General features: G+C 56.4%; 1 protein-coding gene across 2 annotated transcripts in view; it reads left to right on the forward strand.

The window, feature by feature from the left end:
* SCRIB (scribble planar cell polarity protein) overlaps nucleotides 1–25,759 on the forward strand; it is a 116,641-nt gene that overhangs the window by 36,971 nt on the left and 53,911 nt on the right. For both annotated transcript variants that reach the window (XM_065627253.1, XM_065627254.1), the window contains exons 14-20: nucleotides 1,104–1,325; nucleotides 1,788–2,105; nucleotides 4,147–4,209; nucleotides 17,782–17,871; nucleotides 19,328–19,405; nucleotides 22,545–22,859; nucleotides 23,292–23,372. In XM_065627253.1, the coding sequence (XP_065483325.1) occupies nucleotides 1,104–1,325; nucleotides 1,788–2,105; nucleotides 4,147–4,209; nucleotides 17,782–17,871; nucleotides 19,328–19,405; nucleotides 22,545–22,859; nucleotides 23,292–23,372 (1,167 nt within the window). The remainder of the gene's footprint in view (nucleotides 1–1,103; nucleotides 1,326–1,787; nucleotides 2,106–4,146; nucleotides 4,210–17,781; nucleotides 17,872–19,327; nucleotides 19,406–22,544; nucleotides 22,860–23,291; nucleotides 23,373–25,759) is intronic.

Here is a 25,759-nt window from a genome sequence, read left to right on the forward strand (position 1 = left end):
CATCTTGACTTTCACAGTCACCTTCGCAGATAAACTGAGGAAGTGTGGTCTGGATGATCGGGCAGTGAGGGGGACTGTGAACTGGCTGAAGGAAAGAAGCCAGAGAGTTGTGGTCAATGGGGCAAAGTCCAGCTGGAGGCCTGTGTCTAGTGGAGTGCCTCAGGGGTCAGTTCTGGGACCAGTGCTGTTCAGTATATTCATCAATGGCTTGGATGAGGGAATAGAGTGACTGTCAGCAGGTTTGCTGGTGACACCAAACTGGGAGGAGCGGCTGACACTGGGAGGCTGTGCTGCCATCCAGAGCCCTGGGCAGGCTGGGGAGCTGGGCGGGGAGAAATTAATGACATAGAACAAGGGCAAGTGCAGAGTCTCGTGTCTGGGCAGGAACAGCCCCAGGGTCCAGTGTAGGTTGGGAACGAGCTGTTGGAGCAGTGTAGGGGAAAGGGAGCTGGGGGTCCTGGGGACAGCAGGGTGACCATGGGCCAGCACTGGGCCCTTGTGGCCAGGAAGGGCAATGGGACCTGGGGGGATTAGAAGGGGGTGGTCAGTAGGTCAGAGAGGTTCTCCTGCCCCTCTGCTCTGCCCTGGGGAGACCTCATCTGGAATATTGTGTCCAGTTCTGGGCCCCTCAGCTCCAGCAGGACAGGGAACTGCTGGAGAGAGTCCAGCGCAGCCACGAAGATGCTGGAGGGAGTGGAGCATCTCCCGTGTGAGGAAAGGCTGAGGAGCTGGGGCTCTGGAGCTGGGGAAGAGGAGACTGAGGGCTGACTCATTCATGGGGATCAATATGGAAAGGGGGAGTGTCAGGAGGATGGAGCCAGGCTCTTCTGGGTGACAACCAGTGATAGGACAAGGGGCAATGGGTGCAAACTGGAACACAGGAGGTTCCACTTAAATTTGAGAAGAAACTTGTTCCCGGTGAGGGTGGCAGAGCCTGGCCCAGGCTGCCCAGGGAGGTTGTGGAGTCTCCTTCTCTGCAGACATTCCAACCCGCCTGGACACCTTCCTGTGTAACCTCATCTGGGTGTTCCTGCTGCGGTGGGGGATTTGGCTGGATGAGCTTTTGAGGTCCCTTCCAACCCTTAACATCCTGTGATTCTCAGGAGAAGAGGCTGAGCGCCATGTCCAGCCGCAGCGAGGACTCGCACGTGTCCAACAGCACGGGCTCTGCTGAGCAGCGGGGCGAGGACGGGGAGCGGGGCTGGCCCAACGGGCAGCTCCCCGAGGGGCACCCACCGGACAGGGACCCCAGGCCCAGAGCGGAGGAGGAGCACAAGGAAGCTGCCGACCAGGAGGACGAGGATGTGGAAGTGGAATACAATGAGGTAGGAGCCTAGAAACTGCAACAGGGTCGTGAAAAAAGTGGAAGGACTTGAAAGTTTCAGAGAAAATGGTAAATGAATGTGCAGAGTGTGATTTGAGTATCACTGGAGGCCAACACAGGCTGTGGAGGCCAAATGCAAGTGAAGGTTGAGGCAGGCTGTGGGAGCTGGGTCCAGGGCGATGGGGAAGGACAGTGTGGGAACCAGACACGGCCTCTGGGAAAACAGGGTTATGGGTTTGAGTCCCCTCAGTCCCTGGAGCTGACAGAAGGTGTGTCTAGGGGAAGCAGGTGATAGAGAAAAAGGCAAGTGTGGTGAAATTTTAATGTGCATTCCTGCATTGTCTGTAGCACAAAAGCAGCAACACCGGCTGTGCCTGTGTTGGGAGTAGGGATAGCAGGTTTCTGCATCCAGGCGCGGCTGGTACCCGCAGTTCACAGCCTTTCTGGGGCTTTGCCGTTGTAGCCCACTGTGCACTTTGCTGAGGACACGCTAATACGGAGTGAGGATGAGGATGAAGATGAAGAACGACCATTCCCAGTGGAGAAACAGAGGCTTATCCGCAAGGACACACCTCATTACAAGAAACACTTTAAGATAACGAAACTGCCCAAGCCAGAGGCGGTGGTGGCACTTCTGCAGGGGCTGAACAGCGATGGAGTCCCCAAGGAGGAGGAGGAGCTGGGGGGCTGCAATAACAACGCGGAGGCCGAGGATCAGGAGGAGGCGTGGGATGAGGATGGCAGGAAGAACGGAGCTCTGTCTGCCCAGCCGTCGGTGAAGGTAAGGTCTTGTGGGGACGGGGAGCTCAGGCTGCCAGACCTCCCTCTGCTGCTTTGAACTGCCAGCCAGGTTGATGTGGTATCGATGGAAATGTTGGCACGAGGCTCCAGCACTTCAGGAGAGATGTGCTGAGGGTGGGAGAGCTGCAGTTCATTTTGGGGCTCGTATGGTTGTCCAGGAGCTGTGCCACACTGCCTATGTCTGACTCCTTGTGCTGTATCCAGATTCTTGCACCCTCACCATCGTGTGTGACGTTCTGTTCTGTGCTGCAAGGACAGTCCTTTGGTCCCATCACGGACAGGTTCTTCCATTGCTTTCAGTTACCTCCTTGCTTGCTGGTTGTGGCACCTCATCTGCAACAGGATGAGCTTTGTCCCTGAATGGATCTGATCTCAGGCTGATGTTCAGGCTGCTTGCGCTTGTCTTTCTGCCACGGTGCTCCTGGAGAGGAGCGCGTGGTGAGAGCAGACAGGAGCGCGTCCCTCCCGCTGGTCCCACTCCGCGCAGGTGCACTCGTTGAAGTGTGCGTTGGGATTTGGGGAACTCGTGCTCTGGGGCTTTGCTGCTCCCAGGGGCCATGGGGCCGCGATGGCCCCTCTGGTGGTGCTGGAGGCCCTTAGCTCTGCTCAGCTGAGTCACCACGCTGGGTCAGGGACACAGAGACTCGCACTGGAGGAGCATCCTGGCTGTGGAGCAGGAATATTCTGATGAGGGATGCTGCGTGAGGTCAGACCAGTTCTCACCGGAGCTCTGGGATGATTTTTGAGGTGTGTTTGATGGGCAAGGATTAGGATGTGGCTGAACATCCATCAGTGTGACACCAGCAAACCTCGCAGGTGAGATGTGAGTCTGAACCGGTGCAAGATGCTGGAGTCAACTCTTGTTGCTGTTACCGCACACACCAGGCTGCCGGGGCCGTTTCCACCCTGCGGTGGGGTTCAGGTGACTCAGGGTCGGTTCTGGCACTCCAATGTGCTCTAGAGCCCTTCTCTCAGGGGTTGCCTTGCTGTGCTGAGCTGATACCGCTCGTCCCTTGCTCCCTGGGGATGAGGCGTGTGGTGAACTTCACTTACTGCCTGTGAAGTTCTTTAGAGTGAAGAGGAGTTGCTGCTACTTGTAAGAATGTGTGAAACCACCTTGAGTCCCCTTCATGCAAGACCTGCCGTACCTGGGAAGTGTCCTCACCCAAAAAGCTCAGTTCAGTCAGGGACTCAAAACTGGGAATGCACTGACCCATTGGCAGAACCTCTGAAGTCTACACAGGTGTATCTATCAAAAAGTGACCTTTATTATCAGCTAAGCCTTCTGCCTGGAAATGAGAGTTTTCCTTTTCTGTGGCTGGGCTGGATGCGGCTTTATGGAGACAGATTTATAAGCTGGTCTCCTGAGCCATCTCCCAGAAACGCGCATGGGGGAGCAGCGTCCCTGTGCCCTGGAGCTTCACGTAAGAGGTGCCACATACGTGCATTGAAGAAGGAGGCGGGGCAGGGTGTGCAGGAGGGTGAATCCTTTAATTGGAGGGGTTTTTTCAAAGGCAGTTGATTTTCAAGAGAAATTCTCTCAGGTTTCCCACATTGGGGAGCAGGATCCCAGGTGTCTGGCAGAACACGCCATTCCACTCGAGGCTGTTCCCTTCGCAGGAGGGACCAATGCACTTTGGTTTGGGATCGCTTCACTCCTGGGCCGCAGCTGGGTGGCACCAGAGGCCCCTCTGTGCTTTTCTCCTGTGTTAATTCTTCTCCCCGGAATGACTCGGTACAGGGGGGATAAAGTCAGCCAGGAGTGCTCAGCTGGTGAGCTTGGTGTTCACAGCCTCAGGGTGCCACCGCGGGCAAACCGTGGCCGTGCAGATGCCGGTGACTGCCGGCCCCGGAGCAGCGCTGGCACTGGTGCCGGTGGGCGCGGTAAGCGGCTGCTCCGGGGCACGCGGCCGGGCCTGCCGAGCGCTCTGCGTTTGCGTTGGGTGGTGGTGGTCGTGGTGGCGGGTTTGGTTTATGCTCCACTAATCCGCATGCCTCTTTGCTGGTTCCTGTCCTAACAGGGGGTGTCGTTTGATCAAGCCAATAATCTGCTGATTGAACCTGCTCGCATTGAGGAGGAAGAGGTCTGTACCACTCCTACTGTTCTCTCTCTGCCAGAAATCATTCAGTCTGCTTGATTTGCTTCCCAGGCTCACCCGTTGTTGTAGGGGGAACTCTGATCTCTCTGGGTCAAGTGGCTTCTGGACCTGATCACAAACACACAATGATTGTTTCATCCCTTGCTTGCACCTCCTTTCCCTACTTTTCCATACCTGAGGTGAGAATGGCTGCTGCAGATCAGGAGTGAGACGGAACAAATGTCAAAAACCAGAGGGGGCTGAGATGGAAAGTTCAGTTCCTATTTGCTATGCACTGAGGAGAAAGAAGGTGGAAGAAAAGAAAAGCACACTTGGGAGTGGTGGGTGGCCCTGGAGGAGCAGAGGGCCCGGGATCTGCTGGGCGGTGTGTGGACACGGGAGAGGGAGGGGATGTGACCCGGGCATGGTGCACGGCAGGAGGCGGGTGGGCTGGAGCTGATGGTTCTTGCATCTCACATATCCCCCCTAGAATCCCCTCGAGTGTTCAGTGCAGGACTGTGGGCCATGAGCATCTCCCTTACGAGGAAAGGCTGAGGGAGCTGGGGCTCTTGAGCTTGGAGGAAACTGAGGGGTGACCTCATTAATGTTTATAAATATATAAAGGGTGAGTGTCAGGAGCATGGAGCCAGGCTCTTCTCGGTGACAACCAACAGTAAGACAAGGGGCAATGGGTGCAAACTGGAACACAGGAGGTTCCACTTAAATATGAGAAGAAACTTGTTCCCGGTGAGGGTGCCAGAGCCTGGCCCAGGCTGCCCAGGGAGGTTGTGGAGTCTCCTTCTCTGCAGACATTCCAACCCGCCTGGACACCTTCTGTGTAACCTCATCTGGGTGTTCCTGCTCTGGCGGGGGGTTGCACTGGATGAGCTTCTGAGGTCCCTTCCAACCCCTGACATCCTGGGATTCTGTGACTCTGTCAGGAAGGGGCAGGTGGCACCGAAGGGTCCGTAAAGCCCCAGCATACGTGTGCTGTTCTGCACCCCAGTCTGCAGTCCTGTCTCTCGCTGCCCGACCTCATCCTCTGACCACGATTCACCTCCCGAGCTCGTTCCCGAGTTTCCGGCGGCTGCTGTGGTGCTGTGGCTCTGGAGCTGCTGGAGCAGAGCGGTGCCGCTGCTGCGAGGACAGACCCGTGTCCCCCGCGCGGAGGGTTCCTCCCTCGGGACAGGCAGTGGTACCAGACCCGCGCACTGCGTGGGACTGCTGGCCTGGTTGTCTCTGGTGTAAAACGGAGCTTTTCTCTCTTGGTTTCGGAGCAGGATTTTCTAGGAGGGAGATGACAAATCCTTTCCACTTCAGGTGAGACATGAGCTGGCTCAGATGTGGTCCACTGGTAGCGTGTCTTGAAGATTTGTCCACCTTAGCTGTAGGTCACTGAAAAACACATTCATATTTCTTGCATTTCTCTCTTTCGTAGCTCTTGTGTCACTCAGAGACAAAACAGAGTGTAGCCAGGTGCTTCCTGGTCCCTCATTTGGGAGATCACTGCTTGTGGTCCTTCCTTCCAGCTGTTAGACGTCATGTTCCAGTTGGAGAGTTTTCTTGCTCCTCAAAGGTGCAGTGGCCCAGGAATCCTCAGTCCTGTATCAGGGAACACTCTGCTTGCCCGTGCTCCACCGCGTCTCTTGGGAGCGCCTAGAACTTGAGAACAGGAGGCTGAGGGGAGACGTTATCCCTGTCTACAACTGCCTGGAGGGAGGGTGGAGCATGGTGGGGGGTCTCTTCTCCAAGTAACAAGTGATAGGACAAGGGGAAATGCTCTCAAGTTGTACCAGGGAAGGTTCAGATTGGACATTGGGAAAAAATTCTTCCCGAAAAGGGTTGTGAAGCACTGGAACAGGCTGCCCAGGACAGTGGTGAAGTCACCATCCCTGAATGGGTTTAAAAGGCATATAGAGGTTCTCAGGGACATGGGTTAGTGCTAGAGTTGGGTTATGGTTGGACTCGATGATGCCGAAGGCCTCTTCGAACCGGAATGATTCTGTGGTAACTTCTGTGGTGGCTGGAGGGGCCGGTCACAGGCTGCAGGGTGGCTCTGGTGTCCCCGCAGGGCCGGTCAGAGGCCACAGGGTGGCTCTGGTGTCCCCGCAGGCCGGTCACAGGCCGCAGGGTGGCTCTGGTGTCCCCGCAGGCCGGTCACAGGCCGCAGGGTGGCTCTGGTGTCCCCGCAGGCCGGTCAGGGGCCGCAGGGTGGCTCTGGTGTCCCCGCAGGGCCGGTCACAGGCCGCAGGGTGGCTCTGGTGTCCCCACGGGGCCGGTCAGGGGCCACAGGGTGGCTCTGGTGTCCCTGCAGGCCGGTCAGGGGCCGCAGGGTGGCTCTGGTGTCCCCGCAGGGCCGGTCACAGGCCGCAGGGTGGCTCTGGTGTCCCCACGGGGCCGGTCAGAGGCCGCAGGGTGGCTCTGGTGTCCCTGCAGGCCGGTCAGAGGCCGCAGGGTGGCTCTGGTGTCCCCGCAGGGCCGGTCAGGGGCCGCAGGGTGGCTCTGGTGTCCCTGCAGGCCGGTCACAGGCCGCAGGGTGGCTCTGGTGTCCCCGCAGGCCGGTCACAGGCCGCAGGGTGGCTCTGGTGTCCCTGCAGGGCCGGTCACAGGCCGCAGGGTGGCTCTGGTGTCCCCGCAGGCCGGTCACAAGCCGCAGGGTGGCTCTGGTGTCCCCGCAGGCCGGGCAGGGGCCGCAGGGTGGCTCTGGTGTCCCCGCAGGCCGGTCACAGGCCGCAGGGTGGCTCTGGTGTCCCCGCGGGCCGGTCACAGGCCGCAGGGTGGCTCTGGTGTCCCTGCAGGGCCGGTCACAGGCCGCAGGGTGGCTCTGGTGTCCCCGCAGGCCGGTCACAGGCCGCAGGGTGGCTCTGGTGTCCCTGCAGGGCCGGTCACAGGCCGCAGGGTGGCTCTGGTGTCCCCGCAGGCCGGTCAGAGGCCGCAGGGTGGCTCTGGTGTCCCTGCAGGCCGGTCACAGGCCGCAGGGTGGCTCTGGTGTCCCCGCGGGCCGGTCACAGGCCGCAGGGTGGCTCTGGTGTCCCCGCAGGCCGGTCACGGGCCGCAGGGTGGCTCTGGTGTCCCCGCAGGCCGGTCACGGGCCGCAGGGTGGCTCTGGTGTCCCCGCAGGCCGGTCAGAGGCCACAGGGTGGCTCTGGTGTCCCCGCAGGCCGGTCAGGGGCCGCAGGGTGGCTCTGGTGTCCCTGTAGGGCCGGTCACAGGCCGCAGGGTGGCTCTGGTGTCCCCGCAGGGCCGGTCACAGGCCGCAGGGTGGCTCTGGTGTCCCTGTAGGGCTGGTCACAGGCCGCAGGGTGGCTCTGGTGTCCCCACGGGGCTGGTCACAGGCCGCAGGGTGGCTCTGGTGTCCCCGCAGCACGGGCTCCTTTGTGCAGATCTGGTCCCTCGCTGTGCAGAGCAGCTCCAGGAACAGGTGGAGGGCAACAGGAGAAATATTCAGGGCCTTAAAGACTACTTAGTAGCTTGGGAAGTGACTGATCGCAGAAATAGCATCTGCCTGCTGTTTGCAGCGATGATTTCACATCCTCGAGAACAGCCCATTGCAGCTAATCCAGCGGGCTGACCAAACCGAGCAAGACCATTGCCAAGGGGCGAGCCCAGTGCCCTGGCGCAGCACAGCTCCAGTTCAGAACGCTGCTGTCACGTTCCTGGCGTGATTTGATACAGCTCTTAGAGAGAAGGAGCCACTGATGGCGTGTTCTTTGAGCCTAGACCATAACCCTGCATCAAAGACTGACCGTGCAGGTTTGAAGGCTTGAGGTTGCACCTGAAGTCTGTTCTCAGATAAGTTTTGAAGAAGTAGTTCAGAAAGAGCTGCTGTGCAGCTTGAAGATAACAGTGGAAAGAGGGTTCCAAATTTTGTTTAAATGACGGATACTTCTGTGTCTGCAGTGATGGCTGATGCTGTCCTGTGTGTGCCCGGGCTTCGCCCGGCTTCTGCAGAGCACCTGAAAACACGGCTCAGGAGGGCTCTGCCCTGGCAAAGCTGGCGCTGACCGAGGAGCTCTGCAGGTTTTGCTTCCCCAGCGACGCTCTGCAGCCGCAGCGGGCTGGCTGGAGAGGCGGTGCTGCTCACGTCGCTCCCCGGGAGAAATGGGGCTGAGCTCGGGCGTTCAGAACGCCTTGGCTTCCTCGCTGAGGGTGGAAGAGGTTCTGGCAGCTGCTCTGTTCCGGTGTCGTGTCCTGTCGCTCTGCAGTCAGGAGTGAGTCAAGTCTCCTTAAAGGAGTCTTGTCCTGTCGCAATTGCTCAGAAGTTACATTTGTGTTCGAATGCAGCCTCGTGCTTGGCACCGCGGTTCCTGTGCCAGAGGTGAGGTGAGGGCCCAGCGTGGGCCCGGACCATCCGGCATCGGGGTTCGGCTTTGGAAAGCTCGGTGTGCGCGGCGTTGGGGTGTCTGCTGCCATGAGCCGTCCCTTCATCGGGGCGTCCTGCTGCCACGAGCTGTCCCTTCATCCATCCCCTTCATCCGGTGACACTGCTGCCATGAGCCATCCCTTCATCCGTCCCCTTCATCCGGTGACACTGCTGCCACAAGCCGTCCCTTCATCCATCCCCTTCATCCGGTGACACCGCTGCCACAAGCCGTCCCTTCATCTGTCCCTTTCATGCAGTGACACCGCTGCCATGAGCCGTCCCCTTCATCTGGTGACACGAGCCGTCCCCTTCACGCGGTGACACCGCTGCCATGAGCCGTCCCCTTCATCTGGTGACATGAGCCGTCCCCTTCACGCGGTGACACCGCTGCCATGAGCCGTCCCCTTCATCTGGTGACACGAGCCGTCCCCTTCACGCGGTGACACCGCTGCCATGAGCCATCCCTTCATCTGTCCCCTTCACGCGGTGACACCGCTGCCATGAGCCGTCCCTTTCATCTGGTGACACGAGCCATCCCCTTCACGCGGTGACACCGCTGCCATGAGCCATCCCTTCATCTGTCCCCTTCACGCGGTGACACCGCTGCCACAAGCCATCCCTTCATCTGTCCCCTTCACGTGGTGACACCGCTGCCATGAGCCGTCCCCTTCATCTGGTGACACGAGCCATCCCCTTCACGCGGTGACACCGCTGCCACAAGCCATCCCTTCATCTGTCCCCTTCACGCGGTGACACCGCTGCCACCCCGCGTTCCCCTGGACCCCTGCGCCTTGCGCTGGGGCTGCGTGTGCTGGGGACACCCCGGACTCATCAGGACGTTGTCAGCCTCAGAATTCTGATGTAGCAGATTTGATTTTCCTGCAAATTTTAAACCCCAGAAACATTAACAAACTTCTCTCGTATAATGCAAGAAAGATCGTGTCACCTGCATTTGCTCAGCTGGCGTGACTAGAAAATATTTTCTGTCAGAGCAGAGTCCTCTCAAAGGTATGAAAAGATACAACACTCCACTTTCATTTACTTTTTTAAATTGCTAAATTAATTAAATGCCACATTCTCAGTTTGAATTTGTCTGGCTTTTAGTTTATTGCCATGAGGCTGTTTTTATGACCTTTTCCTACTGGGTCAAAGAGCTTTAGTGTTCTTTGTGATGCCGAGACCCTTTGGTGGTGGGGATTGTCATCTCCTCTTGTAGCCGTACAGCCTCGCGTTCAGGTCTGGTAAGGCACAGATTGAATGTGATTCACCTACAGCGTGACAGAGATTGTGTCATTGCTGCTTATTCATCACAATATCACTCTGTCAGCTGCGAATTTTACCTGATCTGGCGCTTTCCTAAAGAGCAAGTAGCAAACTGGAATGATTTCTCACACAAACGCAGAACTATCCGCAGTTTCCCTCTCCCGCTCCGGGTGCAGCACAGTGTTGCTGCTTATGACGAGGATGATACAAAAAATGTAGGTATTAAAATAACCCCCATAGAAATGAATGGGGCTTAAGCATTTGCATGCCTTGAAGAATTGGTCCCGATTTGCAAACTCAGTAGCATTTTCTGACTGTCAGTAGAGGAGAAGAATAACCCCTAGAATGTTTCGGGACCTTGTGATGGAAGACAATGCCCAGCTTGGATCCGGGAACTGAAACGAAGCAAGACCGCGATAGATTGCTGTTCCTAGAAAATACGCTTGAGCCACGAAAAGGTGCTGTGCTCAGTTCAGGAGCAACCAGCTAAATTTACAACGAAGATAACAGATTATTTGGAAGAAATCCTGAAATCAGTCTCCTACCATCACTAGCACCCAGTGCTATATTTCGTCAGTCAAACTTTTTACGACACAAAGATTGTTTCCTCCTGTCGCTCTGTGTGCGCACACTTGGGTTCCTCCTGCTGGGAGAACCCGAAAACTTACCCAGATTTCTACTTCTTCAATGATTAGAAAACTTAGTTTCAAGCTGAACTTATGTTGGCTGATTCACTGTTTTCATTACATCTTGAAAAATCTTTTTCCTGCTGTCTGACCCTTTGTCTGCTTGTCCTTGGTATGTTCTTAGGGACATCAGTCACGTCTCCTTCCAGCCTTCATTCTGGCAGACTGAAGGAACCAAATTCTTCTCGTGTTCTTTTGTAAGACAGATTTCCATTCTTTCTTGCCGCGTTTTCTACTTGAATTCAGGTTTGTTGACTGTGGATAACGTTACAGAGTTTATTCAGATTTCAGTTCACTAAATTCCATAATTTTTCTTCCCCTTCAAACATGGTAGTTTTTGTTCACGGCTGGGAATTCTCTTTAACTACCTGGATTTCCTTCTTATGTTCAGCATCAAGGTCCGTAGTGGGTTTTGTCCTTCAGACTGTTGATGTACTTGAACCCATCTGTGCTTGTATGTTCGAGTGATGCCGGGTTTAGTGCAAGAATTTTCCATTTATCTCGTTGTCACCTTGGACACTCTCCTGCTGGGCTGTGGAAATGAAGCACAGTTCTTGATGTGAGGCTGGCCTTTGAAACAGATTTTGGAGAGAGTTGGGAATTCTTCGGTCTTTTTAGTCTTTTAATTGTATATTAAATGATGGGCTAAAATAGACCTTTAGAACAGTAAGAAATTATTGGGCTGAGAGGATTATGCAAAATGAATGACTACGCCCACGATTTACCGCACAAAAAGAATCAATAAGGATAGGAATAAAAATTCTTTACTGCCAAAGAGAAATAGAAATCTAACGTGTTTCAGTGTGACTCGTTCCAGCTGAATCTGCAGGAGTCCCATGTCTGGGTTTTTGTCCTTTTTCCAGTTCGGGGAATGGTTCAGGGCTCTGTAGCTTTGTCCATTGCTCGTCTTGTGTCTCTGCGTCTAGGAAGTTGAAAGTTTTCGTTTCCTGAGGGACTGCGTGCTGTTGCGTTCCGTGGTTTGATCCTTTCGGGATCCAGGCCTGTGGCAAACCTGAGTGCCCATGAGGGTGAGGGGGAAGCGCTTCTTAAACCCCTGCTTCTGGAATTCGTTAATGAAAGAACTAATCAGAGAACAGCCCAGGTTGGGAGGGACCTCCAAAGATCATCTGGCCCAAGCAGTTGTGGGGAAGAGAGCCTGGGTGAGAGGGTCTGGCCAGTCACACCTTGAAACCCCCCAGTGATGGGGACTCGGCCGCGTCCCTGGGGAGATTGTTCCAGTGATTGATTGTTCTCACTGTAGAAATGTTTTTTTACATCAAGATGAAGTCGTCTCTCCGTATAGACACACGTATACACTTGCAAACGTCTGAGTGTGCAGCTCTGGGGCCCTCAGCACAGGACAGACAGGGACCTGCCGGAGCCCCAGAAATGATCCGAGGCTGGAACAGCCCTGGGGGAGAAAGGCCAAGAGAGCTGGGGGTTCAGCCTGCGGAGGAGAAGCTCCGGGGAGACCTTAGTGCGGCCTTTCCGGACTTAAAATGGGCTGGTAAGAAAGATGGGGACAGACTTTTGAGCAGGGCCTGTTGTGATAGGACAAGGGGTGATGGTTTCAAACTAAAGGAGGGAGATTCAGGCTGGACATGAGGAAGGAGTTGTTGGCCCTGAGGGTGGTGAGAGCCTGGCCCAGGTTGGCCAGAGAGGTGATGGCTGAACCATCCCTGGAGACATCCCAGGCCAGGCTGGACGGGGCTCTGAGCAACCTGAGCTGGTGCAGATGTCCCTGCTCATGGCAGGGGGGCACTGGGGGGGCTGGGGAGGGCCCTCCAACCCAAACCAGCCTGTGATTCTATGATCCTATGTATGTGATATCATGATATATGATCTATATCTGTATGATAGCTACATATTCAGAGCTATATATTCATATCGAGATTAATCATGCCTATATGAACCTAGCTTTTTATTTAGAATCACAGAGTGTCCTGAGCTGGAAGGATCATCGGTTCCAGCTCCTGTCCCTGCACAGGACACCCCACAGGTCACCCCGTGTGTCTGAGGACGTTGTCCAGTCTCTTCTTGAACACTGTCAGGTTGGGGCTGTGACACCTCCCTGGGGAGCCTGTTCAGTGTCCAGCACCTCTGGGTGAAGAACCTTTTCCTCGTGTCCACCTGACCCTCCCTGGCACATCTTCTGCCGTTCCCTGGGTTCTGTCCCTGTCCCAGAGAGAAGAGCTCAGCCCGGCCCCTCCTGCTCCCCTGCTGGAGCTGCAGCCCCATGAGCTCTGCCCTCAGTCTGCTCTGCTGCAGCTGAACAAACCCAGGGACTTCAGCCGCTCCTCACACGGCTTCCCCTCCAAACCCCTCACCAGCTTCGTGTCCCTCCTCTGGACACTCTCCAGTAGCTTTATCTCCTTTTATTCTGTGGCACACAGAACTGCACAGGTCATATTTATTTTTTTAAAAAATGCATCCTTTCTTCATCCTCACTGAATGAAATGTTGTTCCGTGTCTTGAAGCCTCTTTGGGAAGGGGATCTGCAGGAGCCCCCCGGAGCGTTGGGCGTTGCCGGCCACTGTCCTGTCCACTCTCCACGCTGCCGCCAGTCCCCGCCACTTGCAAACTGCTTGTCTGGGTCCCGGTTCTGCTGCACCGGCTGGAGAGCTGCTCGGTGCGCAGGCAGCGAGGCGCTGACTCCTCGGGTCTGCACCCGCCACCTCTGCCGGGCGAGAACCCGTTCCCTCGGGAACTGAGAAACATCTGAACGGAGGAAGAAACAGCGTCAGAACCAGAAAGTCTTCAGCTCGTACCCAGCAGGCTGCTGCTCTGCCAGGGCTGGATCTTCCCTTCACGTTCCTTTGTGGGTGGCTGGGTTTTAATTTAGCCCTCAGCACCTCATGCAGCAATGTCCCACCTCCCCTTTGGTCACGGGTATTTCCAGCCTGAAGCTGGACGGATTTAGCTCTTCTAATCCGTCCTGGTGAGTCAGCGCCGCGGGCTCTCAGCTCCGTGTCCCTCCGTTTGCGCCTCGTGTGGGACCCTCTTTGGTTGGGTGTTCTGAACAAGGGCACGGAGCTCAACAGCGTCCGTGTGACGGCTCTGGGTGGGTGTGAGGGTCGTTCTTCGGGGATCGGCACAGACCACAGCAAGACGCGGTGCTCCTGTCGCTGGTGCTTCCCCAGGTCCTTGCAGTCTGTACTTCAGGATTTCTGGACTGTTTCATAGAATCATAGAGTGTCCTGAGCTGGAAGGACCCACAGGATCATCGGTTCCAGCTCCTGTCCCTGCACAGGACACCCCACAGGTCACCCCGTGGGTCTGAGGACGGTGTCCAGTCTCTTCTTGAACACTGTCAGGTTGGGGCCGGGACACCTCCCTGGGGAGCCTGTTCAGTGTCCAGCACCTCTGGGTGAAGAACCTTTTCCTCGTGTCCAGCTGACCCTCCCTGGCACATCTTCTGCCGTTCCCTGGGGTCTGTCACTGGTAATGGCTGTACCGTTGTGTGAGACACGGCGGAGCTGCTGCCTGTCGAATTGTCCAAGTTCTCCAGTCCCATTTATACATTTTAGTTCCACAGTATTTGGTGGTAAAAAATGTTATTTAATTGGGCTTTATATTATAAAGACTTTTTTTGAGCCTGCTGCTGAGATTTCATTGAGTATTCCTAATTCCTTTGTTGTTACAAACATGGAATAATCATTTCCTATGAAGTTGTTAACGGCATGAAAAGATAAAAAGATGTCTATTCTCCCGTGTTTGAAGGCTCCTAGCCTCCCCTCATATGGACTATTCACATTTTTACTGTCAGTGATTTGCAACAGGATCAGGCCTGATGCAGCTCTCGACAGAACCCGACTTGTTGGTCCTTCCCTGGTGACTGATACTGGACCTGTGCTAGTTCTCTTCTATCATGTAAAATACACCTAAAACTAGTGTCGTGCAGTGTCAGTAAGAATGTCTCATGATAACAAATTTCATGTTTTACAAAAGTCTGCTTATTAAATCTTTGCTTCATCAGCCAAGTTCAGAGTCTTGTCAAAGAACGAAATAGGGGTGCGTTTGTTTTTTGGGACGCCTCGTTTCTGTAGCGCCCAGGCGTTTAGCAGGAGTGCCGTTCTGTGCCTGGTGAGGGGCGCGTGTGTCCTCCCGTCACCTTCTGGAACTGGTGCAAGGACGATGAGCTGACAGCTGCAGGCATTGTCCCGTGGGATCTCTTAGTGTAACAGCACGATGTAGATGCTATTTCAGGGTACCAGGGTTCCAGAGTTTTAGAAATGCTCTGTAAGCACATCAGAGATCTCAGGCAGCCATTAGGGCTCTTGGATACGAGTTATCCAGTCCTTTTGACTTTTACAATGGTATTAGATGGATTCTTCAGCTGCTGTTGGAGTGTGGTCCATCACCTTCATGTGATGCGTGTACGCCATCGTGCTCTGTCCAAGTACAAATCAGAAGTATTTATTGCGTGTTTGCGTTTCTTTGTCATTGTTGACGATCCAGTCTCATCCTAAGTTTCAAGTGACGTAAGTGCAGGGATTAGACACTTATCAGCCTCCGGATGTATGCCTCCGGATGTACAGCAGGTCGTAAAAGGGTGCCTGTGCCTGTGGAAATTGTTGCCCTCTGGAAATGAAGCCCCTGAACCCCACTCCATGGGTATGTCTGCAGGGACCCCGTGGTGTTTCAGCAGCCTGGGACGAGCAGCAGCTCCACGCTTTGGTGGCTGAACCCTGCGAACGTCTGGTTTGCTGTGCAACAGCAGCAAGCTGCAGAAATCCTTTGCTGGCAGTCAGGACACATTAGATACACTTTGCAGTCTGTTGGGCAACACTCGACATCCCTGGCTGATGCTGGACAGTAAGCCTGTCCATGTGTGCAGCATTTCTGGTTTCTGCAGGTTTCTTGCCCAGCAGTGCTTTGGTGTGGAGGCACACACGCCCTGGGAGGAACCACGAGGAACGCGATTTGCGGCCCGCCTGCCGAGGGTTTGTCCTTTCTGCAGAGGCAGGAGCAGCACCCCGAGCAGCGTTTGCAGGCGCCAGCGTCGCAGATCAGCTGCTGCCTGCATGGGCCTTGCTGGGTGACGGGGATCCCGGCTCCAGGGGAGAGGCGAGGGAAGCAGAGCAGCTGGAGTCACCGCAGGGCGACTGTGCCGTCCCCGCTGCGGCGGCACCGCGGCACCGCGTCCCTCAGGGCTGTCTGGCGTGCTCCTGGGGACAAACACCCACTGGTTTGGTGCAAAAAGCAGCGTCCTGGCTGCAGTGTGAGATACTCAATATAAAACCAAAAGGACGTTATAGGCTGCTGGATCCAGTTCCTTCTTTCTCAGGTTCATATTAATGTCGTATCCTTTTCATTGACTTCAAACTAACATTCACCAGTTCAGTTTCTCGCCACACTGTTTCTGTGGGAGAACCCACTTGCTTTGGGAGTCTGAAATCTTTTTTCCAGCTTGAATGTATTTATGTCCAATTCAAGGCCATTTGCTGTTGTTCTAGCAGTGTATTTAAGTTTAATTAGGTCTGGTTCCTCCTTGGCATCTTGCTTTTTCAGTTTGTGTTGGTAGACATAAGGTTCTCAACTCTCAGTCCAGTAACTTTCCTGGCAAATTTCCCTGTATTTCAGTTGGGTTTCTATGAATTTGTGGAATCCATGGGTTTTGTTGTTTATTTTGCAGTTAGTTTACACAATCAACTTAACTGTGCCACCTAAAGTGACTTTCTTTAACCAAAGACATTGTATATTCCTTGTTCATTGTCAAAAATAGCAATCCCGTCCAACTGATTCAGGCACTGAGCAAAACCATCAGCTGTCCTACCTGGAAATACCTGGGTCGTGTGATTAGGATACTCTCTAGTCTGTCTGGAGACCCAGTTTCCCCTCGTCTCGGAAGTTTTTGTGTTGAATATAAATCTTTCGAGCATTACTAAAATCCAGGGAGACTGTAAGAAGTGAAGTGGTATTTGTAGTTAGGTCATGATAGACCTCTTCACCGTGGAAGCTCTGGTCTGGTTTTGCAGTGTGCTCTCTCTGCAGTGCTGTCTCACAACCACCACATTTCTGCCTCGCCTGAACAGTCCTTGTGCTTCAGTGCCGGGGTTTTTCCCGGTCTCTGGGTCTGGGTGATGTACTCAGGGTCTGTCTGGAGTCAGGGATTTATTTCTGTGTGAAGATCCCAGCAGCTTTTCCGGTCTGGGCACCAGAGGAAATGGTGAGGAACCCCATTTAAGTTCTGCATTTCCCGGGGCGCATTTTGGGTTTATGTGTGTTCTACACTTGGCGGAACGTGGAGCCGCAGAGCCCGTTGGCTGTGTCGCTGTGGGAGGTGAAGCAGGTTTGAGGAGGGCTCAGGGAAGCGTGTCCTGCTCCCGTGCTGCCCCGCGCTTGGGGCCGGACCCTCTGCAGCAGCCGCTCTCTGCGCTGGGCCTTGCGCCCAGGGCATCACACCTGAGAACAGCACGTCTGCTTCTCCCCAGGGGTCTGTGTTTCTGTCCCTCGCCTCGCCAGCTCCTTGGTCCTTGGCCCGGACAGATCCCCGAGTGTCCCACCTGTCCCATCCTTTCCACGGATCCTGCCACACGCTCCCCTCCTCCTCCTCGGGACCGGCGCAACCTGAACAGTGTGTGCTGGTCTCCTGAATACAAGCAGTTTTGGTTCGAGTCTGACCAAAAGCTTTGCTGTCGAAGTGCCCGTAATCTGGTGTGTAGAGGTGGGAGACAGGACCGAGAACAGACTTTTGGGTTGCACTCCTGGGCCTGCCCGAGCAGAGGGGAGCAGAGGAGCCAGCCGCACAAAGCAGACGGCTTTTCTGGAGTCACAGATTGATTTCCACCAACAGAGCAGAGCCAAGTGTCTGTCCAGACTATTCTGGAAGAGGTGCCGTGCTTGTGACTGCCTGGTGCGTAGGAGTGACCCATTGTCTCCCAGCAGCCCTGTGGAGTTACACCCCAAGGGAGCCATGCGGTGCAGCTGGGCTGCGATGTCAACACCGTCCCTGGTTCTTTGTCCAGTTCCATCCCACCGCTGCTCAGTTTGCTTGGTGGTGGACATCTCGTTCCCATGTGTTCATTACAGGCAAACTGACCCTTGGTCTTGAGATACAGCTCAGGACTCCACTGTGAAAAATGATTTGTGACTTTGGTCCCTGTGAGGCACAGATAGAGCAGCTGACACCAGTACGTGAACAGATTCATGCAGATAAAGCTTAGACTCTCGTGCTCACTCTGTGAGCAGCCGTCCCTCGCTCTTCAGGGTGTTGTGGTTGTTCTGACCTGTGCTGCCCCGTAACCTGTGTCCCTTTGCTTCCAGCTGACACTGACCATCGTGCGGCAGACGGGGGGTCTGGGCATCAGCATCGCAGGGGGCAAGGGCTCCACCCCCTATAAGGGTGACGACGAGGTAAGACCCTGTGCCGTGTCAACGGCGAAGCGCCCGCCTTCCGGGCTCATTCTCCATGGCGAGATGCTGAGTGTCTGTGCACAGCAGAACGGGGCTGGGTGTCTGTCCACAGCAGAACAGGGCTGGGTGTCTGTCCACAGCAGAACAGGGCTGGGTGTCTGTCCACAGCAGCGTGGGGCTGGGTGTCTGTGCACGGCAGCGTGGGGCTGGGTGTCTGTGCACGGCAGAACGGGGCTGGGTGTCTGTGCACGGCAGAACGGGGCTGGGTGTCTGTGCACGGCAGAACGGGGCTGGGTGTCTGTGCACGGCAGAACGGGGCTGGGTGTCTGTGCACGGCAGAACGGGGCTGGGTGTCAGTGCACGGCAGAACGGGGCTGGGTGTCTGTGCACGGCAGAACGGGGCTGGGTGTCTGTGCACGGCAGAACGGGGCTGGGTGTCTGTGCACACCAGCGTGGGGCTGGGTGTCTGTGCACGGCAGAACGGGGCTGGGTGTCTGTGCACGGCAGAACGGGGCTGGGTGTCTGTGCACGGCAGAACGGGGCTGGGTGTCTGTGCACGGCAGAACGGGGCTGGGTGTCTGTGCACGGCAGAACGGGGCTGGGTGTCTGTGCACACCAGCGTGGGGCTGGGTGTCTGTGCACAGCAGAACGGGGCTGGGTGTCTGTGCACAGCAGAACGGGGCTGGGTGTCTGTGCACGGCAGAACGGGGCTGGGTGTCTGTGCACAGCAGAACGGGGCTGGGTGTCTGTGCACACCAGCGTGGGGCTGGGTGTCTGTGCACAGCAGAACAGGGCTGGGTGTCTGTGCACAGCAGAACGGGGCTGGGTGTCTGTGCACGGCAGAACGGGGCTGGGTGTCTGTGCACGGCAGAACGGGGCTGGTTGTCTGTGCACGGCAGCGTGGGGCTGGGTGTCTGTGCACACCAGCGTGGGGCTGGGTGTCATGGAGCACGTGGGAACAGTCTTGGGCAGGGCTGGGATGGCTCTTGGCCCTGGAACACAATTCCTTGTACCGCGCGCTGCTGACCGCAGAGAGCAGCCGTTCCTTCCCATCCCTGTTCCCTTCCCAACCCTGTTCCTTCTTATCCGTGTCCTGGTGTACTGGGCTCATGAGGCGAAGGGTGCAGGGTTGTTTGTTTTCCACAGAGCGCGGGGTTGTTTTCCGCACATGTGGTGACATCAGCTGCATCATGGTCTCGCCCCACTGGAAAAGGATTAAAGCGTTATTCCCTTTTCCCTTTTGTCACCTGTGGGGGAGCCCTGCAATGGGATTTCTTTCCCTTTTCTCCCAGCTTCTGGTGGGGAAATGTGACTGTCCTGTCCCCAGGTCCAGGGTACGGGATTGGCGAGGGGTTTCCCTTTCCCTTAGGCTGGGTGAGGTGGAAGGGTCTCACTCCACGCTTTAGAGGGCTGAGGAATGGGCTCCACCTCTTGTAACAAGTGGTTTTGTTTCCAGGGCATCTTTATTTCCCGTGTATCAGAAGAGGGTCCTGCAGCTCGTGCTGGGGTTCGTATTGGGGACAAGCTTCTGGAGGTAAGAACCTGTGAAGAAGTAAATGCTTCTCATGACTTGAGATTGGAGGGATAAGTATGGTCTGGTGTTTATTTGCATTGCACTCATTTGTAGGCCAAATTAAGCATCAGGAGCTGCATAAGAACAAAGCTAAATTCTGCTGGCTCAAAGAATTAGTTCTTTAATTAACATTACCATTAATCTTTTGCTGCTTTATAAGGAGAGAAATTGCTCCTGTGTTCCCTTTCCCCAATTTGAAGTGCTGTGTAACCCCAGTGGGCAGAAATCCCCATCAGCGCGTTCCTGTCCGCCACGGGCTGACCAGACGGCTCTACGTGTGCTCCAGTTTGGGCTTTCCTACCTGGAATAAAGTGGCCCATGCAGGAGAACTTCCTCACCAGGGAGCCCGCCGTGCGCTGTGCTTGCCTGTCCTCCAGTCGTGTATAAACGGGATCAGGCACAGAGGACCAGGATGCACTAGAGATGCAGAGAGGACCGGGATGCACCAGAGATGCAGAGAGGACCGGGATGCACCAGAGATCCACAGGGGACCGGGATGCACCAGAGATCCACAGAGCACCGGGATGCACCAGAGATCCACAGGGGACCGGGATGCACCAGAGGTCCACAGGGGACCGGGATGCACCAGAGGTCCACAGAGGACCGGGATGCACCAGAGATCCACAGAGGACCGGGATGCACCAGAGATCCACAGAGGACCGGGATGCACCAGAGATCCACAGAGGACCGAGATGCACCAGAGATCCACAGAGGACCGAGATGCACCAGAGATCCACAGAGGACCGGGATGCACCAGAGATCCACAGAGCACCGGGATGCACCAGAGATCCACAGAGGACCAGGATGCACCAGAGATCCACAGAGCACCGGGATGCACCAGAGATGGCTGCGTTGCGGGGACAGAGCTGTCCCCACAGCGCTGTTGGAGGTCAGAGGAACACACGGTGTGTGGTTGGGGCACTGGCCGTGTCTGTGCCGTCTGCGGTGGCGTCTCCAGGATCCCACTCTCCACGTGTTGGCAGTGCAGGGGCGCCTGGGCATTCCCCTGAGGTGTTCGGCTTTCTCACTGCTTATCTGGCATTGAGCATGGCGGAGTCAAAGTGCTATATGGTTCTGTAAGAGAAGTGTTTAAATTGCTTTGTGAGAAGAACTTGATTCTGGACTTCCACATGGTAGTTTCTGCAGTTATCATAGGATCATCTTGATAATTTCCTGAAGTTTAAGTCCAAAAAGGAATATGCACTTGATCTATCCAGGTGTCTTGTATGGTTTAAGGCCTTCAGTGTCACCGAGCATCCTTGTGCTGCATGCATCATTCTGTATTTTGCTACGGAATGACTTCCAAAAGGCTGTCAGATCTTGAAGATTTTGAGAGATGAATGATCATTCCCTTTCCTAACAGTTGAATTCATGGCACCCTGCTATTTCATGTAAAGTAGATCCCTCTTCAGTTACAGATTTGGGAAAATACTTTTTTTTTTCCACTCCTGATTCACTTCCCATGATGCCCATTCAGCTGCGCCTCCTGCAAAAGCAGAGGTACCCTCACAATGTAACTCTGAGAGTTGTCCTGTTCCTTCTAAAAGACTGTGTCATGTCCACAAGACGTGCCTGAGGTACATCAGCCTTGGGGTCTGTCCTCATTGACTGTAAGGAAAACCTCCTTACCCCGGAGCAGGGACACGGAGCATGGCTCAGTAACGAAGCCTGTTATGAGAAGAAAAGCTAAATGCCGCGAAGTGCAGGAGATAGGTTGGAACACCTAGTTTTCAGGCTGACACTGTGAAATGAGATAGCTGCTATGAAAAGAGGATTCTTCAGCTTTGTGTGCCCACACTTTGCATTTTCTCAGTCTTCTGATGTGGTAGGACTCTTTTTCTGAAATGAGGGAGCAAGAGTGGAGGGAATGAAGTTGCTTCCCTGAGAGCCAGAGAACCTGGTGTCCTCCCTGCGCGTACTTCACTAGTTTTGCCTGGAGGGGAAGGAAAGGGGTGTTTCGGGGTTTGAGGAGGTTGATGTCCTTCTTGAGGGTGAACAAGAAGTTGTGTTTTCCCGCGTTGTACTGAGGTTTGTGAGGGGAGATAGTTCTGGGTGAGCAGTTGTCTGTTCGGGAGTTTGTTGCCTGTGGGGATGGTGGAGGTGACAGGGATGCTGGAGCTCCCTGTGGGGGTAGAATCCCCCTGAAAGGGTCTTTACTGTGCTGGGCAGGGGCTGCCCTGGCCTGGAACCCATGGCACGTGTTGTGGGAGCTGTGTGAGCGCAGGGAACTCTGCGGGGTCGGGGACCCCCCGGGGATAAGTGTCCCCTGGCTTCTGGGGATGAGCTGGGCTGGGGCTGGAGCTGCTCTGGAGCTCCCCGTGGAGCTGGGGGCCGTGCTCTGGAGCTCCCTATGGAGCTGGGGGTCGTGCTGTGGAGCTCCCTATGGAGCTGGGGGCCGTGCCGTGGAGCTCCCTGCGGAGCTGGGGGCCGTGCTGTGGAGCTCCCTATGGAGCTGGGGGCCGTGCTCTGGAGCTCCCTGTGGAGCTGGGGGCCGTGCTCTGGAGCTCCCTGCGGAGCTGGGGGCCGTGCCGTGGAGCTCCCTATGGAGCTGGGGGCCGTGCTCTGGAGCTCCCTGCGGAGCTGGGGGCCGTGCTCTGGAGCTCCCTGTGGAGCTGGGGGCCGTGCTCTGGAGCTCCCTGCGGAGCTGGGGGCCGTGCCGTGGAGCTCCCTATGGAGCTGGGGGCCGTGCTCTGGAGCTCCCTATGGAGCTGGGGGCCGTGCTGTGGAGCTCCCTGTGGAGCTGGGGACCGTGCTCTGGAGCTCCCTATGGAGCTGGGGGCCGTGCTCTGGAGCTCCCTATGGAGCTGGGGGCCGTGCTGTGGAGCTGAGGGTCGTGCTGTGGAGCTCCCTGTGGAGCTGGGGGCCGTGCTGTGGAGCTGGGGGCTGCGGAGCTCCCTGTGGAGCTGGGGGCCGTGCTGTGGAGCTGGGGGCCGTGCTGTGGAGCTGGGGGCCGTGCTGTGGAGCTCCCTGTGGAGCTGGGGGCCGTGCCGTGGAGCTCCCTGCGGAGCTGAGGGCCGTGCTGTGGAGCTCCCTGTGGAGCGGGGGGCCGTGCTGTGGAGCTCCCTGCGGAGCTGAGGGCCGTGCCCGTGTCTGTCCCCAGGTGAACGGCGTGTCCCTGCACTGCGCGGAGCACCACGTGGCCGTGGAAGCTCTGCGCGGGTCTGGGAGCTCCGTGTCCATGACGGTCCTGCGGGAGCGGATGGTGGAGCCGGAGAACGCCATCACGGTCACCGCGCTGCGCCCCGAGGACGACTACAGCCCCCGGGAGAGGCGGGGGGGCCTGCGCTTCCCCGAGCGCCCCGAGGGGACGCCTCCCACCGAGAGATACTCCACCTGCCTCATGCGCAACGAGAAGGGCCTGGGCTTCAGCATCGCCGGCGGCAAAGGCTCCACACCCTACCGGGCTGGCGACACGGTCAGTGACCATTCCCTGGGAGGAGGGTGCTTGGTCCCCGAATCTCGGCAGCGCTGTGGGAGCAGCGCAGGGTGTTCCTCGCCCATGGGTGCCCAGCAGGACCCTGCGCTGGTGGCCGGGCGGCTCTGGGAGCCAGAATCTGCTCTGGAGTCAGGAAAGAAGCTGAGGGGGAGGTGGGGCTGGGGCTCGCAGTCACTGCCAGTGACACTTAATCCTGCTGCTGTCCCCTTGACACATGCTCCGGGCTCTCGGCCACATTCAGGCTTTGCTGCAGGTGGCTTGGGAAGCAACAGAGGGTTTGCGTGGAGTGAAGGATAAATGTGAAGTGCCAGGGCAGGGGAGGGTCTGCGAGGGGCAGGGAGAGACCTGCCCGGGGTCAGGGAGCGACTCGGGGGAGGCACGGGCTGCTCTGACCCCCCGACTCCGTTTCAGGGGATCTTCATCTCGCGGATCGCAGAGGGCGGCGCAGCCCATCGGGACGGGATCCTGCATGTGGGAGACCGGGTCATCTCGGTGAGTGTTTGTGCGCAGGGACGGGCTCCGGCTCCGCTCCCTGCCCTGCCTCGTGCAGGGGCTGTGTTTCTGTTGCTGAAGCTGGATTTTGGGGGTCCTTTCTTCAGCTCCTGAGCCTTCTGGGAGGGCATTTAACCTGGGTGGTTCTGCCCTGCCCGTGGCTGGTGGTGGGTGTAGTTAACGCCTGCCCTTTCCCCGAGCGCTTCCCCGCAGGAATGGCGTGTGGCAGCCCAGGCTGTGCCGGAGAGATGAAATGACGGCGCTGCCCGAGCCAGGGTCCCTCCAGAGCCTGGTGACAGCCCCGGCGGGCTCTGCCGCAGCTCGGCTGAGGAGGAGGAGGCTGCCAGGGCGGTGTGAGCTGGGCAGGGTGTACCGCAGCTTCCCCTGCTTCCATCCGGAACTCCGGCCTCAGTTTCCCTTCCTGTTCGTGCTGCTGGTGTGGATCTCACTGCTGCCTCTAACCTCAAGTCTCTCTGCCTAATGTGTCCCTCACTCCCCGTCCCGCGGGGACCGTCTGTGCGTCTGCCGACCCTCCCGAGCTCGCATGCTGCCTCAGCGACAGCTCCTGCCTCGTGTGCTGGTGGTGGGTTTCTGATCCAGCTGCTGCGGTAAGAGCACGTGTTACCGCAGAGCTGGCGTGAGTAAACACGGGTACAGCCTCGTCAGTGCTGGCTTCTGTCTGCGCTATCCCTGGGCTGGGGGCTGTGTTGTATTTACTCTGGCCCAAAGTTTTAGTGGAGCTCTGGCCCAGGTCTGGCATTCTTATCTTGGCAGGAGATGTGAACTGTTACAGCATCTCTCTCCTTGCTAATGCTCCCCCCCTCCTCCCAAAATCAAACCCTGACCCTGATTGTTGCCAGATAACCTAAATTAGTTTGGTTTTGCTCATCTTTTTGTGCTCCACTGGTACAGAGGCATGACTGAGAGGCGTTAACTGCAGGCACACAATTTATCAAGTGAATTTAATTTGTTCCACCTGTGGCAAAAAGAAAACACAAGGTCTCCAAATAGAGCTAGAAGTCAAACCTGCCTCCACCCCCTATTAGCAACTCTATTTATATCTGTGGGCAGCTTCATAGGAAAAGCAGATCTAATTCCCTAGTAATAGCATGCAGTGTCCTCACACTGCAATGTGTGGGCTCGGGGCCTCCGTTAGATCTGGCCGTGGACGCAGCCGCGCTGTCGCTGGTCCCTGCACACCCGCTGCGATGCTGGTGCAGTGTCACTGCTCAGATGCCTGTCCCTGTGTGGGAGCTGGTCCCGCGCTCTCAGGGACGTCACCTGTGCTGAGCCCTGTGCAGTCATAAAAGGTTTGGTGCTGAGCGCCAGCTGCAGCTCGAGTCCTGTGCTCAGTTATGGTGAAAGGAGGAACATATTATTATTTTCCAGGAGAACACTTCCCTAGTCTGGACTGTTCACATCAGTCCTGTCTCCCCCAGCCGTGCCTCCTGGCAGCAGCTCCCGTCCCACCTACCCTGCTTGTGGGCTCGGTGCCGAGCACGATACCCACGTGCCGGTGATGATGCCACGTCCTCTTGTGGCCCCTCAGCGCCATTTGTCCTCGAGAACAGCTGCTGGCTGTCCAAGCTGCACGAGCAGCTCTGGAGTTCCGCTCCATCTCTGGCGAGGTCTGGTGGGAGCTGCGGGGCTGCCCTGCCCGCTGGCGCTGGTGTTGAGAGCGTCTGTTCACCAGGACGGTGCCCACGGAGCATCACAGTCCCTGTTCACCGCAGCTCTTCTGAAGAAGTGGTTGCCCATTTTTACTGGGAAGCTCTTCAGGACTGATGGCTGCTGGGACATGCAGTGCAGGTTGCGTGTGTTCCTGTGTCTGCACGGGGAGAGCAGGAGGGTCCTCGTTGGGACACAGGTGGTTTCACAGGTCCAGCAGGCAGAGGCCCATTTCCAAAGCCATGGTCTCCTAGTCATGCCTCAGTTCTCACTTTGTTAAAGAATTTTGGGGTTTTTAGGACAAGAAATACAACACAGCTTCATACTCTTCTCCTGTGCTCTAAATCATCCTGGACTTCTCCGCAGGGAAGGACTGGGTCGCTCCTTTTACTTTCTTAAGGGAGCTTTGAGTACACGGACTGAAGAGCCCAGCCTAGATCTCTCTTCAAAGTTAACACCCACAGAACTCGCCAGTGGTTGACTACTAACTGTCCAGCCTTCCCCTTGTTCTGGTGTGTCCTGAGAGTCGTCACAGGCGTCTCGAGAGTCATTTTGGCAGTGGGAGAGGCGGGGCGGGGAGCTGCAAGGAGAATGTTGGAGGGTTCGACTCGTGGGATGGGGATCTAGCGGGGAGTGCAGGATGGGAGCAGCTCAGGGCAGCTTGGTGTTTGGGATGGGACTGGGAATGGGCTGAAGAAAACTGATTTTGGGGGAGACCG

The sequence above is a fragment of the Caloenas nicobarica genome, chromosome 2 (genome assembly GCF_036013445.1).
Source record: "Caloenas nicobarica isolate bCalNic1 chromosome 2, bCalNic1.hap1, whole genome shotgun sequence".
In the NCBI taxonomy this organism is placed as follows: Eukaryota; Metazoa; Chordata; class Aves; order Columbiformes; family Columbidae; genus Caloenas; species Caloenas nicobarica.